The sequence below is a fragment of the Aspergillus affinis genome (genome assembly GCF_023601865.1).
Source record: "Aspergillus affinis strain CMG 70 chromosome Unknown NODE_59_length_196328_cov_85_596298, whole genome shotgun sequence".
Taxonomy (NCBI): Eukaryota; Fungi; Ascomycota; class Eurotiomycetes; order Eurotiales; family Aspergillaceae; genus Aspergillus; species Aspergillus affinis.
The window spans coordinates 45,702-62,651 of record NW_026515840.1 but is presented as its reverse complement, the minus strand read 5'-3'; the positions used below and the strand labels follow the sequence as shown (position 1 = coordinate 62,651).

At 48.9% G+C, this 16,950-nt stretch overlaps 4 protein-coding genes across 4 annotated transcripts; 1 reads left to right on the top strand and 3 right to left on the bottom strand.

Moving 5' to 3' along the window:
* KD926_008684 (uncharacterized protein) lies at window positions 1-5,815 on the top strand (the record flags this gene model as incomplete). Its single annotated transcript, XM_053101433.1, has 10 exons — window positions 1-205; window positions 291-603; window positions 746-831; window positions 1,263-1,716; window positions 1,764-2,002; window positions 2,149-3,124; window positions 3,174-3,894; window positions 3,942-3,992; window positions 4,038-5,733; window positions 5,778-5,815. The coding sequence occupies 10 exons, from the start codon at window positions 1-3 to the stop codon at window positions 5,813-5,815; spliced, it is 4,779 nt and encodes a 1,592-aa protein (XP_052954974.1).
* A 522-nt stretch (window positions 5,816-6,337) lies between these two features.
* On the bottom strand, window positions 6,338-6,869 carry KD926_008683 (mitochondrial 54S ribosomal bL33m domain-containing protein; the record flags this gene model as incomplete). The annotated part of the gene is made up of 2 exons (XM_053101432.1): window positions 6,338-6,507; window positions 6,650-6,869. 2 exons carry the CDS (start codon window positions 6,867-6,869, stop codon window positions 6,338-6,340), a joined length of 390 nt encoding a protein of 129 aa, XP_052954973.1.
* Window positions 6,870-9,150: 2,281 nt separating this feature from the next.
* Window positions 9,151-9,981, bottom strand: KD926_008682 (uncharacterized protein; the record flags this gene model as incomplete). The annotated part of the gene is made up of 2 exons (XM_053101431.1): window positions 9,151-9,430; window positions 9,485-9,981. The coding sequence occupies 2 exons, from the start codon at window positions 9,979-9,981 to the stop codon at window positions 9,151-9,153; spliced, it is 777 nt and encodes a 258-aa protein (XP_052954972.1).
* Window positions 9,982-12,737: 2,756 nt separating this feature from the next.
* Window positions 12,738-13,361, bottom strand: KD926_008681 (uncharacterized protein; the record flags this gene model as incomplete). Its single annotated transcript, XM_053101430.1, has 1 exon — window positions 12,738-13,361. One exon carries the CDS (start codon window positions 13,359-13,361, stop codon window positions 12,738-12,740), a length of 624 nt encoding a protein of 207 aa, XP_052954971.1.
* Between the last annotated feature and the right edge of the window lie 3,589 nt (window positions 13,362-16,950).

The following is a 16,950-nucleotide window of genomic DNA, read 5'->3' as shown; positions in this document are numbered from 1 at the left end:
ATGCCGTCACTAGCATCTGCATTCTTCCATTGTTGCCTTGCAATGAGTTTCCTTGTCGCATACTCCACGGCCCACGATATTGGCAATGATGTCGAGAGCCAGAACCGAGCCGGAGCAGAAGGACCCTCTGACGACGGCGTGGGAGTAACGTCAACAGGAATGATTATCCTCTGCACGATAGTAGGCGTTGTTGTCGTCATTGGAAGTATGTCCCGCCGACCCTTGTCCTTTCAATATCATTAGTTACCATGCCAAGAATAAGAATTAAAACAACTGACCATTCCGCGCAGTTTCCTCCGCAGCCCTCTTCTTCATCGCTAAGCGCCGCCAATGGGCTATGCGAGAAACCCTGCGTCGATCTGCGCGACACGTCGTTGACGCCGTTAAGACGCCCCTGACGCCGAAATTCTCGAGGTCGCAGCTACGACTGCCGCCGTCGCAGTCGAGTCTGAATCCGATTCTGAAGAGGACGGCCACGAATGAAAGGATCAAGAACAATACCGAAGACAATGATTTGGAGAAGAATGCAGTGGTGACGGAGATTGAGGCTTCTGCGGGCGGGAAGCCGAGGACTTGGGGGTCTATGTTTGCGTTTGGTCGGAAGTGAGAATGTATTGATCTGTGGATTGAGGGCTGATGAGGTTTTGTGAGCGGCGAGAGTTGGAGGGCGTTCATAGTGATATGGAAGTGAAAAGTTGGAGGCGAGGGGCTGTGAATGGTATATGAGACTGACGGGTGACGATAGCCGTGCTGCTGCAACTGCAGATGAGGGTGAAGAAAGCTCTGGCCATCACAAGGCGGCTGATGATGTTGCTGGCGGTATCCCGGATGGTACTGCTGAGGGCAGGGAGGCTTGAGAGTGATGGTAGGTTGGTGTGGGATGAGAAGATCGTCTGCTTTATGAAGATATGGGATTTTTTGGGTTGTTGGGTCTCTTTGGTAATTCAATAATTTGCTTGTGATCAAATAGTGATAAACAGATCATCACTAGTGAAGCGTTCTTGTTGTGATAAGTATTCAGTAGGAGTTGCGGCTGCCTTCAATCCCAGGCCTTAAGGTGCTCCTTCCCTTTTGATGGTCGGGACTATCACGGGACTCACTTCCTTGATTGCTTTCTCTGTTGCGCTCCGCTATTTCATTGTTTTTACCTTCTTCTATCAACCTATTTATCTCCGGTTGCACCCATTCGTCACTTTCTGTCGTCCGACTGTCAACTTGAGTGGAAGGACGAGACCTCTCTCTGGTGTCAAGATATCATTTAGATCTCAGCACCGTCTCCATTATGGAAGACCCAGAGGCCCAGATAGCTTCTCAGATACCAAGTGACGCACTCTCAGAGCACGACATCCGCAGTGATTCAAACATAGACGAGGAAGACGAGCTCTTACTCGTGCAGATGGCGAACACCAACACTCCTACCTCTCCCAACCTAGACGCAGTCACTTACAGGCCTACTGACACCAACTGGGAAAGCCGACCAAAGGCCGCATCTCCTCTTCTTGTGGAACGTCCCCAGAGCTCTGGAGTGGATGTCTCTGCTTTCTCGTTTGCGAGGCCTTTGCGGCAGGGGAAACAGTTTTCCATTCAGTCATCCGCTAGACGAGTATCGAAAGACTCCAGAACGCACTCGTCTGGGCCCCCCGTTAACGGTAACGGTAACGAGACACGGCAGCCTATAGGCGTTGAGGGTGGCCATGAATGGAAGGGGAGATCGAGGTATTACTGCATGGTTGATGTTTGGGAGATGGTGCTGATTGTCCCAGGCAACGCGTCCCTCAAGCAAGTGACCTCCAGCACGGCGTGAGCCAGCAAAGTGTTATAGAGCCGCCAGAAGAACAACTACGAAATGTGCAGGTGCCACTAGATGATGACGAGAGCCGCTCTGTCACGCATGGTGTTGATACTCGTCAAACCCCATCAGCCCGTGCTCAAAGTGCGGGACGTAATCGCTCGCGATCTTTAGCTACCTCGCAGATCACGGAGATTGAGGATAGAGAGCAAGGTATGCTTGCTCACGTTTCTTTCGGTTTCAGATACAATGTGCTTTGGTCTGCTTTCGCTACAGCAGGCCGGCAGGCTCTTCACTCAAAGAACAAGACTGACCAGACCAAGTCCGTGACAGAAGTACAAATCCTCCGAGATCTTCAGGTAGAGGTTCAAAGAGATCACGCTCTGTTGTGGCTGTCGACTACGATGAACCAGCCATGGAAGACGACTCCTCTGCCCAGCATCCTCCAGCGTCCTTGATAAACGAGGGTCGGATGGCCAAGCGCCGACGGTCCAATGGAAAAAAAGTCTCCTTAAAAGACAATGCATTGAAAGGACATTCTCAACTTTCAGAAGAGCATCTGTTTCAACTCCTCATCAACAAGGTTAAGATGCGCGAGGAAGGTGATATAGCCGCGTCCAAAGTCAAAGAGCAGATGCAGATCCACGTCATGGAATTGACAGAGGAGAACAAATGCCTGAGGGAAGATTTGGGGGCTTGCCAGACCCATCTGCAAAGGCGAGAAGCCGATTTGAAGTCCCATATGCTACGGATGGAAACCTGGAAAACGAAGCTTACCAACTTCCGAGGCTTTCTCAATGAGTTCGGAGCCGATTACAAAGTTCTTCGTGGAGAAGCAATCCAACTCAAGGTGTCAAGAACACATCTTGACAAGGAGAAAAAAGAGATAGAAGCCAGCCTTGTCGGTGCTAAAGAACATATCTCACAAGTATCCAACCTTCTTGACGAGAGGCGCAGCCGTCTCTCGGAAACGGTGCACACTACAGAACTGCTCAAACAAAGCTTGACAGATACTGAGGTCAGAGTGAAGCTCTTCCAAGATCAACTGACCCATGAGAGAAAGCGATCATCTGCTTTGGAGTCATACATTCGACAGCAAACATCCGTTCAGAGCAAAAAGCTTGGTTTGGTGGTGTCCAACCAGGTTGCGATTATGACGACTCTGGTTTCAAAGTTCCAGATTATTGGCTCGCAGCTGGAGTCCATTAAATTTCCAATTTTTGGTAATGCTCTCGACGAGTGTCTAGTCTCTCTCAAGCAGCTTAATGAGAGTCATTCCGCCGGGATTATTGATGTACGGCGAGTAGAAGAAGTTATCAAAGAATTCACAGTGAGGTGAGTTGCGAGCTACTCATCTAATATCATTTACTTACCACTCTAGCAGAATTGATGCAGTCGGAATTAATATCGCCAGCGAATTGCACGGGGGTTCTGAAGCTAATAACAACCTAGCGGTACAGCTGAAAGAGCAGCTTCGATATTTGGCAGATAGTATGAACACTGGCTCGAGTATACTTCAAAAGCTTTCTGAGAACGAGAAGTGCTGTGGTGTCTTGCAGAAAAGCCTTGGGGTTATCATCCCGACCATTGACAACCTAAATTCGTCTATGAAAATAATGGATGGTAAAGGGCATGATATCACACGTCAAATAGAGCATCTTGGCAAGAGCATTTCAGAAATCAAGATACCAGACAAGGTTGAGCTCGTTCCAGTGGAGCCCTGCATGCATGCAAAAGAAAAGATTGAATTGGAGCTCCAAGTGCAGAAACTAGTCGCAGAACTCAAGATCGCAGGAGAAGCTCTCAAGGATAAAGAATGTCACAATGAGGAGACAAACAATGCCCTACTTGAAGCAACGAGCAAGATTCAGGAGACTGAAGCCCGCGTAAAGCAATTAAAGACTCAAATTATCAAGCTCGAAGATAATGTGAAGACTACTGAGGTCAATGTCCGCGAGGAGCTGAATAGGGCGAGCATTGTTGCTCGAGATGAACACAGAAAGAGATTCGAGCAGCAGCTTCACGGGGTCTTGCGAGAGAAGACTGAGATTGAAAAAGAAATCAATAAGCTGCAGGAACAGCTGGTCAACTCCCATCAAGAGATTGTATGAAGGCATATTTGATTTCCAAAGCATAAGCTAACGATGTATAGGCTGAAAAAGAAAATTTGTTCCAACAGAAACAGGCGGAAATTGAGATTGCGGTAGGGTACCTGATTTGTTGTAACGAATCATGCTGAATTTAGTAGCTTTCGGATAAAGAAGGCAAAATACAAACCCTTGAGAGCTTACATGCTGAGAATACTGCGAAGTTGGCAGAGAAAGAGGAGGAAATCAGGAAACTCCACGAGGTAGAAGTTGCTAATGGAGAGCAATTGGAAAGTCTGCAGCAAGAACTGATCAGAGAGAAAGAGAAGCTCGCCAGTTCTGATGCCGAGCTCTTTACAGCGAGGAACGACTCTCAAGTGAAGTTGGCAGAGAAAGAGGAAGAGATCAGGAGACTCCATGAGATAGAAGTTGCCAATGGAGAACAAGTGGGAATATTGCAGCAAGAACTAAACAGAGAGAAAGAAAAGCTCGTCATTTCCGATGCCGAGCTCTATACATTGACTAACGAGTCTCAAAAAGCGACACTCGAACTCGAGGCAAAGCTTGAATCACTCCGAACCGAAATTTTGAGAAAAGATGAATATTGTAAGTCATTGGCAAGTGAGCTATCAGCAGCAAATTCCGCCAAAAAGCGACTAGAATCTGGAAAATCTAAGGCCAAATCCGAGATACATGCCTTGCTTTGGAGGGTCCAGGGTGCAGAAAGCCGGATGAAGAATGTCAAGGAAGCACTGGACCAGATGCGTTCAACCTCATCACAGGAGTCAATTTCGAATGCCTGGTCCCGATTGGAAGATTTATTGCAACTCGGAACCCTGAAGAAGTCCACTGATTGTCAACCTATGGATTCAGGCTCTCAGGTCAAACCCACCTCCGATGCTCCTGTTGGAACTCCTTTGGCTCAAGTGTCCCAAGGAGACTGCCAAACTCCAGGCCAAGGGGCTCTTCAGACAACAGAATTCATTTATCGGACCGAAAGCATCCAGCGGAGGTTGTTCCCTTCTTCAAATGAAGAAGGCTTGGCTGTTGGAAGCTCCCAACCCGCATTGAGTCGAAACATAGGAATCCCTGGTTCGCAGTCATCCGCTGGTATTATCCCATTTTCGAACTTCCGGCAAGAGATTTCTCCAACTCCTTGCTCAGGCTCTGCAGAAAGCTTTGTCGATTTTGCTATCATGTCCGGTATGATGCCCACCGAATCCAAAACTTTAGCAGCTCCGGAAACGGCAGATAAAGCTGGTGAAACCCGAGTGATAGCTTCGCAAGTTGTCGATTCCCAACTGGTTGAGCAAACGACGGAAACACCACCTCAGACAAGCAGAGATGCGCCATCTGTGGTCCAGACAGAGCCGATAGGAGAGGAGATTCCTATAGAAAATCTACCAGCGAAGCAAAAGACAGTTAAGTTCCAATCACAAGATTCAGGTGCAGATGAGGAAAAGCGCCAACATCCGGCATTCGATGAAAACTGGGTCCTTGAAAGAACGAAGCCACGCGAGAAAAAGATGATTCGAACAAATCAACGAACCTACAGTCGCACTCGACAGCTTTCTTATACAAGCAAGGAAGAAAAGACGGTTCGCCAGCAATCTTCCCGCATCGAGGAAACCAGCGACCTTGATGGCCCGGGTCCCTCCCGGAGTAACATTCGAAAGACAACTGCTTCCGCGGCTTCATCTGCGACCCGGACACAGAGAAAAGGCTCCTCCGAATATCCGGAGCGCAAAGCGAGCCCTGCGAGCTTGGCCTCGGGCAGCAGCAAATACCCATCCGCGCAGGGTACTCACCCGAATAATGGTAGATGGACACGGGGCTCTCGGGGGCGCAAGGCACGAGGTATGTAACCATGTTGGTGGCTTGAACGATGCTAAATCGCATAGGGGAACGGTATAATGCCCGGTTTAACAAAGAAACCTAAAGTAGCCCACGACACGAGACATGACCGGATCATCTTGAGTCTTGAATCCAAGTTCTGCAATATTTTTCCCACCTGTATTCCGAATATCCGCGAAATCTGATTGACATTGAAGGCGTGTACCACGGTTCCAGATTGAGATTTAACGCACGAGCGGTGTTATGATTATAGAATATGTCGAACATGTTGATTGACCCAGATTGTACTGCTTTAAAACGCCAGAATGCAAAACCGATATAGATACATCTGCTTGCAAGAACCGTAGAAAGGTTTACACCATTCTCGATACTGCCGATACCGATGATCCGCCTAATATACAGGAGTAACAACATTCGAAAGCATCGACTCCGGGGCCCTCGGGAACCAAACCGCCAACCTGACAATTCTCCATTGCATTCCAGTTCGGCACCACCGCTAACCAGCCGGGCCAGGGCAATTCTTCAAGAAAGCATCCCCAAAGGCACCAAATCGTCGACCGATCGAACGAAAAACAGGGAAGGGAAAAAAAGGTCGAGAGATCGTAATTCATCGGTTACGGCCGCCCTTGGTGGCTTCCAGGAACAGCACCTTCTTCTTGACGACGGGGTCGTACTTGAGCATGCTCAAGGGGCGGTGGGTACGGGGCCTGATCATCGTTCGGAAGTAGCCCGTCATGGCCATCGAGATGAGCCGAACAGGGAGGGTACGCGATTTGCCTATAGGATAGAATCGGACATGTTAGTCTTGAATCGCACTTTTTTACATGAGCAACGCAATTCACACAACCACGGCGTGGACGATCGATCGCGGAGGCAGGGTATGAGCAAGGTAGGGGGGGGAAATTGCGAAATCACAAACCTTTCTTGGCCATGATGATGGCTTGGACCAGAGGACGCGGGGATGAAGAGGGAGGGGTGGAGGGATGGAAGTCGTTCGATCCAAGAATCGATCTTTGACGACGGGCGCTTCCGGCGGAGAAACTTGGGCGAGGCCGGCATGACGGCACGTGACTTGGCTGGCCCGCATGAGAGGGCTTGGCGTCCAGAGGAACCTCAGGCAGTAAATTACCGCTAGTCATGGATGATCGTCGACGCGGCTTGGATGGTGTCCTTCTCGCTTGTCTCGTGGTCTATCCATGGGAGATCTACATGTCTCAGTGTCCACCCACCCCCCCCCCCCCGTCTGTCCGTGCTTGTGGCTTCAAAGGGAACTAAAATTGAACCCAGTTGCGATACTCTGCGCTGACACGCGGGCATGGTTTCCGGTTTCTGCATATGAATGGCAGTTGGGTCAGAGCATGGTATACCTGTGGCTACTACTAGCACGACCGTCGCATTCTTCGGAGACTATATCTTTGTCGATCTAACTACCTACTGCCTATCGCAAACCACCCCGCTAGTGCATCCGTCGTCGACTCGTTGAGTACACTGAATGGAGATGCCTAGCACCGACTTCGTGATGTCGTCGGCTGTCCGGGACGCAGTAACACACCCGTCGTTGACTGACAGACGAACGTGGCCCCCAAGAGTAACACCGCATAGCATAGGCTTCAGCTGAGATTGCAAAGTACCTACCGTTAGCTGTTGGGGTTACCGGCTGCCTATATCCGTGCGACCACGGCAAGACGAAAATCTCCGAAGATGCCGTCGAACCGCAACCACCCGCCATGATTTCCGATTCTTTACTCCGGCCGCAGGAATTCCCTAGCCGCAGCTATTTTCGCCGGATCAGCCGTATGGTGGGTAGAGGGTGTGACATCCACTGGATGCTCGGTGAACCAGCTGACCTGGTGGGTGGTTGAAAAAGCTTGGATAGCGGCCGCACATCGTGCATGGCTTGATCCACTGAATTAACGGGAGGATGAAATGAAGGGAAAAGATCTTGATGTGCCATGCAGGTATGCATGCAGGCATGCATGGACCATGGGGATGGTGGTTTCTTGGTCTGTGGGGAGTTGGGCCCTAATCAAGGCAGTCGTGCATTATCAAACTAGATCTTGTTAGGACTTCAGCAATAGTCCTCTAAGGACTATTTTGGGGGTTTGGTATCTCATCTTTGTTTCTGCAGTCCTCGTCCTTCCACTGAGGTGTTGAAGGGTATCTAGGCTGCTGATATCTGAGTATATCAGGCTTCGTCTTCAGTTGAGACGGAATCTGGTTCATGGGCGTTCGTCTAGGCAGTCTGGGTAAAGTATGTATCCCGATGATAGGTAGCATTCCGGGGTATAATCAATAGTCTGTTGAAACTTGAAAGCGTCTCATGACCTCCTGGAGAAGGTCCGTTGGGTGAACGCCAAGTCACATGGCCGGACTCCGATTGAACGGGAGAAGGAACGTCCCTTAGATTGTCCCTCTTGGCTTCGCTTTCTCTTCCTCTCGCTTACCTTCCACTTCCCAGTTTCCAGTCTCCATCACGGCATACGATCCTATTCTATTCCGTCCAGTCCACCCTCGCGCGAATTGACAAACCTTCCCTCCCTCCGAGTTTCGCTGCCATCCACACCAATCGTGCGGGGTCGCCTGAGTCGCGAAAAGGTCTTTCTCATTGTAGGGTAAGGTTTTAGTTTCACGATCATCAGACGACCCCGACTGGTAAAAGTGACTGTTACTGCGGCCAAAAATAAAAGAAAAAAATAAAAGAAAAATAGAAAACAGAGAAAGAAACAAGACACAGGCACCAGCCACAGGAACGAAACCTCCACAGACAGGTTGTCCTATTTCCACCAGCACTGTCTAGGATCTGCTCCCCGGGCTGACTCACACTCCCATCTGTCTTACCTGCAAGCCAAGAGGGTTTTCATTGCAGAGCAGTAAGTATGGTTTGTATGGCTGTCAGTCCTGATCCGGGAATGATGCGAATAGGTATACCCATAAGCAACGAACGCCCTTTCTCGTTTAATAGGAGTGATGCACCCAGCCAACAAATAGATAGATACATGTCTGCTGTAGTCGAGTCATTGTTATGGCCATTTTCCCATGTGAAACAAATGAGCAAATCAAAAGAAGGAAAGAGGCATCATGTCGACCATTTGATAAAGAAACGAAAAAATCCCAAACTCCAACCATCGCTATGCATTGATTATGTCACCCAACACCGTCAATCCCAAGGTTTAACGATTGCCCATACTGCGCAAAAAAAGAAGCAAATAGAAACGAAAACAGATATTAGTCACCATGCCACCAATCCAGAGCACCAGAACACCAAGCAGACACAAGAAGAACATATGCGGCCTCTTGAAGAGCGCAGGCTCGGTTGTCATGTCGGTGAATACCGGTGTGTCTGCACAAGGTTAGCCGCATCATTAGACCTAGGAAGCTTTTGAGATTGACTGTCAAAGTACTCACTAGCCAATTGCCCAGTCATTTTTTAGCTTTAGTGAGAGCTGCGATGCGAGCGCTGCGACGTCTCTTGCTGAAAAAGAAGTCCTTGGCATTTATCGCTTGATTGATTTCGTCCGATTGTCCGGGAAGAGACTTTTCCTCTCCATTCTTTGGGGGAGGCCCAGAGGTGAAGTTTTTGTTCTTGCGCTTCTGGGCCTTGCCGCCCCTGGTCTTTTTTGCAGGAGGGTGGAGTATAGGCTGCTGAGAACCGGGGCTAATGCGAGCGCCGTGGATTTCGATATCACCGTTCACATGAATGCTTTCATCCGTTGTTAAGTATTTCCCCACGGGTACTTCTTCGGATTTGACTTACCAATCTCCGTTTATAGAGCCGCTGTTAGAGGTAGCAATCTCCGTGAGGAATTCCAGCTGGTCGACGCTGGCCGCATAGCGTACGCCTTCTGCCACGGGGGCATTGGGAAAAGGCCAGTGGCAGGACGACCGACGCCAGTGTTTTATACGCTCACAGATTCCGATCTGTCCAATCTGCTCGACGTTGCAGGTTGCCAGAGCTCGGTTTTTCCCTGCGCCACCCGCGCCCACAGGATACGGGGTACTCGGCTCCTGACCAGACGCCATAGTTGGAAGGGGAGTAGGCTTCCTTGCAGACCGAGGAGTCTCGGAAATCTCCGACATCCTGACTTCACGGCCTTTGTCGTCGTAGCCGCCGCCGCGGTGGTCATGGTGGGCAGGGTTGAATGGAGAATAAGTCTCACGGAATCTCTTACTCCTGAATTCCTCCGTATGCGGGTCCCTGGCCAGCTGTTCGAGGATAAAGCGGAGCTCCTCGGGCTCGAAGTAGGCTGACATCATGAAGTTCTCGACAAATGCTAAAGAATCAACACTCGTTAGCGATCAGTCACAACTTCTCAATGTTTCAGTGCGAGGATCATCCGGGGGGAGTAAATTTCACCAAATCAACGCAAGAATCCTGATAATATCGCTTCAATTAATGTTAAAAGCACTTTTTGGAAATGAGACACGAAAATTGTGAGAGTTACGAGACGGTTTGTATGAAGCAAGTGAGAGAAAAGCACGAGAATCAGTACGACAACAACAAGATGTGCAAGCGACCCTTAGCAAGTTTCCCACTCCCGTAACCAACTCGCCCTCTTCCCTCAAAACTTTTCCTCACATATTTTCACTGAGTAGATGAGTGAAACCAACCAAAGGTACATTTAGTGCTCTAATCCCTCGCCCTTCTAGCTTGTTGGTGCTTGGGAGGGGCTTCTAAATGTGAGTCCTGCTCAATATCAAACCCGCTAGTCGTTTTTGGATAACATCACTCTTCCCAAAGGCACAGGGGTGGTGAATCCAAGAATTGAAGCTGTGTGAGGCACTCTCCAGATAATGAAGGAATCTATTCACTGCGCCCGTGGGCTTAGTGTTTCTGTATGCTGTGTGAAAACCTAGGGGATAGCATTGATGAGAGAGCATATCGAGGAATAAACAAGGTGATCAGAAGCTCTTTTTCAGTCTGTATAGTCAGTCCTCGAAGTATGGAGACGAAAGCTACATTTGAACCATAATACCCCGGGAAACAGAGCCCGAACCTCATTCGTATACAATCTCGGGATGAGGTATACCGAAGCTTGGCGCCGTGGACGGCTCGTGGATCTGCATGCAGGGGCCTACCTATCACGCAACTACGGAGTAAACAATCCAATTCTCAAGAGAACTACATACATAGATGCAGCGACTTGAAAGTCGGCATACTCATTATACAATCGAAATCTGGGTGATTCGGGAATCGAAAAAAATGTACTGTACTTTTATTTTGTCTTGTGAAATTTTGTAGACATACTGTATATATTTTACTCTAGATATTTCTACTATTGATTGTTGTTTGTACTTTGTAGGACATTTGGTCATAGATTTGATACTACGGGGTAATTATGGATTTGCGAGCGTTGTGCTGACTGTCTAGATGAAGTGGCTCATGTATTAGGTGAATAAGTAGGTGGGTTGGAAGTAAATAATGGATTATTGGGGAGAACAATATTATTAGTAAAAAAAATTGGAAGAAAAGATAAGAGCAAAGAGAGAGGGCAAAAGAGGGAATTAAAAAAGAAGAAGAAGAAGAAAATATAGATACCTAGAGAAAGACTGTCTAGAAAGCTTTGCCATATCATAAGCAGTTTGTTATTTGCTTACAGTTTGTACAGTACTTTTCTCTCTACTTACGCCTTCCCGGAGATATGTACTGTACACATTTTGAGTAAGTTCTGGTTTTCCCACTCCACCCTCTTCTCAGATTTGTTGAGTAAATAAATGCAAGTATTAAAGAAAAACATTCCCCAAGAAAAGAAAGAAAACAACAAGAAAAAAAAAAAAGAGACTAAGAAACGTCAATGCTCCATACGTAGATCACCCTCCCCATCGGGACACACACCTCCGTAGGATAGTTCAGAGTATCGTATCCACTCACACAACCAACTTTTGAACTTATTTACTCCGATCCTCTGTAAAAGCATGAATAAGACTTGCACCGCCATAACTCAGGATTAATACCGACCTGCAGACGGGTAAGATGCCTAGATTCCTAGGTAAGTCATGGATGCAGAATCCAACGTCCAGCTGCAGGCATCCAACATGCATGACTAGTCGGGCCAATGAGGATGGCCTGGGCTGGCATGACTCACTGATTTACTCACGGGTTTACTCACTGTCCTCGTCATTGATTCTTTCTCTCTCTGTGTGTATCATGGTTTCGTTTTCTTTCCTTGTAGTAATGGGAGGATGTTCGAAACGGGGGATTCGCTGGGGCTTCTTGCGGATCTCCTTGGCTGCCACTGCCGCTACCTGCCAGATCGCTAAGGCACCTACTTGTTCGGTTCTTACGGATTACGTGGAAGCGCCAACTCGTGGAGACATCGTATCATTCATGCGTAAATACAAAACTCGGTAACTAACTAACTAGTCAAACAAAGGAAAGGAATTTCGTTGCAGCCTCCTTCTCGACCCTCCAATGATTATGGTCGGGACTAAGTTGGCCTAGACAGCTGAATGGTGCGGAGAAAGTGGACTAAATGAGTCACTGCGTTTCTTGCAGGTTCGATGCAAATCATGTACGACATTTTGGCATTCTCCAATCGAAGCCATACGCACAATCTTCTTCTTTTTTTAGTCGCATTTTGTCTTTTTGATTTTGTTTGGTGTTTTGTTTTGTTTCGCCATCAGTTGACTGCGGTTCAGAAAAAAGGAACAAGAGCAGGCAAGATCCAAAACATGGGAAATAGCCAGAGATAGAAAGCAGAGAAATTAATCTCTCCAATCTGAATGTTCTCAATAGCAGATGAATACGGCAAAATTCAAATGCGCATGAGCAGAAAAAAATAAGTATCCCAACTCCCGAAGTGGAGGGGAAACGGCGCATGGCCAGAGCCCGCTGGGCTCTGTTCTGTGTTGCGAAGCTGCTTGTGTTTCACAAGGTGTAAGACGTTGGGGTCTAAAGTCGCATCTGCCAGCAGAACGGCGGAGGGAATGGGGCCGGTGGTGGTGGGTTGAAACCGTAAAAGTGAATATGAAACGTAAGGCCGATAAACAAAGCATGGCCCGGGTCTGATTCAACGGTGGTATTCAGCCGGTCGGTAGATGCGCGAAGATTCCTTGAAACGTTCAACACGATCAGCCGCATCGGCCTCGTACAACGAGCCCCGGCTGGGCGAGCTGCGCGGAGAGGGATAGACGATGACCCGGCGACGCTTGGGGGTGCGTGGCTCCCTCTCGATGATCTCATTGTATGCCGGTTGCGGGGGTGCCGGTTGGGTAATCCGACGACGGGGTGGTATAAGGTAGGTCCGGTCGTAACTGATGACAGGGGCCGCGGTCTGGACCTGTTGTCGCTCCCTGCGGTGCAGGCGCAGTCCATCTTCAATAGCAAGCAGGAGTCCGCGCACGGCAACAGAGTTGCGAGGGATTCTGACCATGATGGGCTGGTTGGTTTCACGGCCCACAACGGAGAATGCCTTGCCATTCTTGCTGTAGATGTAGTCGGCCACGTCCAGGGCGTACTGGTGTCCACGGTCACAGAGCGAGCGGTCCTCCCGATGGACCTGCAGAGGGTCCGCGCATTGGTAGCAGTGGCCGGCATGACGCTCGAAGTTGGTCATAACATATTCCTCGTCGGCCTCAAGCTCGCGCACGGGCACGACGGGCTCCGAAATATTCTGGATGATCGGGGCAGGCATGTTGGGCGTTCGACGCAGCGATAATCTTCTGCGAGGAACTATGCGAGGGAATATAGAATCCCGAATGGACGATCTTTCGTGTTGGCGAAACAGGCGAGATGCGTCGAAGGGCGACACTGTGACGGATTGGAAGGGGATCACAGGCAAGTAGGGGGGGGGGACGGCGGCGAGATAGATTTAGGATCTGAGAGCAGAGGAGACCAAATTCAGAGATCGATGGTGAAGCTGAAGTCTTCTTGATATGTGCTGTCGATGTAGATCAAATCGGAGCAGTAAATGAGTGAAAATGTTGAGAATGAAGATATCATGAGGATATGCAGAGGGGGGCCAGGGAGGTATAAATACTAGGCAGGCTAGGAGGTACATGAAGGAAGGAGTAAACACCTGGGGGGAAAGGCACCCATGTTTAAAATTTAGCGCCGTCCACTAGCGGAAATACAAGCAGCTCCAAAATACGGTGACGGCATTATTCGCGGGTCATCAGAAGGGCGTGTGGCAGATGGACAGAAGGAAGGAACAGTATAGTCGGATGACCGGCCTTGAGGCCTTGTGGCTGATGCCTGCACTTGCAGGCAGTGCAGTTCCCCACCCTCCTTCCGGTTTAGCGCCGCCCCCATCCCCCCCCCCCCCACCCCATCGTGCTTACCCTTTTCAGGTGTCTACTCCATAGTAGTACTACTGTCACTCGTCCGCTCGTATTGCTGTTCAGAACACACTGTGGCTTGACCATCGTGTCCCTGGACTTACTGCGCCGCAGTTCCTATGACGACTCCCCCCGTGCAACTGCCACCACCGCCTCCTCCTTTCCCTCAGTCTGACGCTTTCTCCTCCAATTCTCTTCCTTCTCGCTGCATTTCCGGGTCCTGATGTCTGTCATGCATGACGATGTCTCCTGCATGGAATCTGTTGGCTCTGGTGTGATCTCAACTCTCAACTTCCTGCAGCATGAGCCTCAGCACCCGCCCGCCTCTGCTAGACCGCCCATTTGCTCTACAGCCGCCGTTCTTCATCCCCGATATATCCTGAGACGTTCGATCGTTTGGTTCCATTCTGTTGGTAACCTACAAGAATCCTGTAACCTGGCTTCGGCTATTCTCTGGTCGGTGTTCTATTTTAGTGATGTCACCTCTCTGTTCTAAGAATAAGAACCCCCGGTAGTTGTGATACGAGCGATCCACTGAGATCGCCAATGCCATGATCATAATAGGGGCCTAGTGAGCTCCTAAGGGGCCGAACCGTCTCAGCCTCATCCCCCTCTCGCGCAATTCCCAGCACGACTCAGCCTCAGCCACAGACACGACTGGCTATGCTTGCTTCTTCTGGCTTTCCCTCCTGTTCGTCAAGCGCCGTAGCCACAGTCCGACAGCGAGGGTCCGACCACATCCACAGAACCCGACCTGAACAATCTTCCGGGTATTGATAAATTACAGAGAACCATTCCTCGACGGTCCACTGATCATTCGAACTTGTCCTGCATGCTATTTTGGACGCTCAACTCCGTGTTCCGGAAGGCGCGCGCAATGAGCTCTTCTTCGTTTGAGAGTCACGATATCCTATCGAGTAGGGTTACACTTCACAGCCCTGCGCGGGATGTACAACCCCTGGCCTGCGGAGTCGCAGATGTGGAAGAGCCATTTCCAACATATTCTAAATTCGACTGTAATTTGTTATTTATACGGTATCAAACACCATATTTCTATGGCAGCCGGAATGATTATATAGGAGGCAGTAATTCGAAAACGGGCTGATTGCACTTGCTATTTCGGATGGCTGCATAGTGAAGTCGGCCAAGGGTTGTACAGCTACCGCAGCTGCGAGTGATGCCGTCCTTGGTTTTGCTGCATGGAGCTTTTTATACTTCTCACTGGCTCGACTAATCGATACTACAAAGTCATCCACGCGAGCGCGTAACTGTATACTGACATCCATCTAGGCTTTGAATCCCCTTTCAGCACGCTCAGAAACCTGCTGCCTGTCTGCCTACCGTGATGACGCCTCCGTCCCGGTGGTTCCCGCTGGTGATCATCGTTCTGTTGGGAAAGGGCAGATACCAAAGTCAGCCTCGCTTAGAAATATCACGTCAAGAGATCATCGGACGCGTCTCTCCTCGCAATCGATTCGCGCCACCGGCACTATTCAAAGAGCACAACCCCTGGTCAATTGCGACATCTCGGTAAGGCCGATCATACGAGTGTACATAGCACCAGATCTTGACATGTAGAATCCGTACCGTATGTAGGCCCGTTTTTTCAACAAGCCAGCCTGGCTAGCTCAATCGGTAGAGCGTGTGACTCTTAATCACAAGGCTGCGGGTTCGAGCCCCGCGTTGGGCTTTACCTTTTGCTTTTTGGCTAGATGAATCAAGCAGTTTTTTTGGGGGGGGGGGGGGAAGGGGGCGAATGGAAAATTTTCATGCATCGCGACTCCACATGGCGTTCCACATGCGCATTGCATGCAGCTCGGTCACGTGTACAGATCTATAATAACGCTTGGCACTTGGCGACCCCGATACTAGATGAACATGAATGAAAGAATTTATCTGTACTCCGTACAAGCATACCAGATTCTCTACACAGCTCCGGGTCTCGGGGATGGGCCCCTCTAAGCAACCTGCTAGGTACAACAATCATGTCTGCGACACAAACAAGTACCTATTTCTGATGCAATGAAGCTTCGAATGTTTCTTCCATGATCCTTGCTTTTCTCCCACCACAGACATATGGTTTCAGGCCTTTGCCAAAGTTTCTTCACATACATATCATAATCGTCGTATCAAGTGAGAGTAAGATCACTAGACTTCCAAATAGTGCCACGCTTGCTTGGATTGGGCGGGAAAGGTAATATTAATCGGTCTCTGGGGAAAATGGGAGTATAAATTCCAGGATAAATAGCGCAGTCAGGGCTATATGAAATACCTGCAAGCTTGATATTAGCTAGTGCAAAGAGATATGAAAGGATAAAAGACACACAAGCATGCTCAGGGTCCAGGGTGTATTCTCATGTCTCACGGAGAAAGCTGTACCCCAAAGAATCACGCCTGACAATGGAACAACAGTCGCTGACACTCCGGGTGGAAGAGCCTAAACTTGCACAAAGAAGCCAAGATAAAAGGACACATCAAACTTTAAAAGCGATAATAAAATCTGCCCAGGGGTCCGCGTTAATAATCTCAAGTCTATCCCCATCAATAGGTAGGTAGGACCTACTTGGAAAGTCCAGTATCGACTTCGCATGGTAATATCAGCATTCACTTTCTTGAATATCATCTAGCAAAGAGAATGCAACAGCAAAATATGGTTGATATCACAATCATAGCAACCAGAATGCCTTGATATACAGGCAATCTTGTAGCGTCAAGGTAATTGTTATCAGCGAGCATTTTTAACTCCTTCATTACCTGGCCAGGTTGGAGGCCATTAAAGATGCATATAAAAACAAAGTAAACATATAACCCATATACCTGGATGGTGTTCCTATGGGCAAGTGTGTCGTAAGCAAAGATCAGTTGGTTCAAAAAGCCTAGAGTGGTAAAGCCCAAGAAGGATGGAATAATAAATTTCGGAAAATCTATCTCGGGATTCGGCCTGAA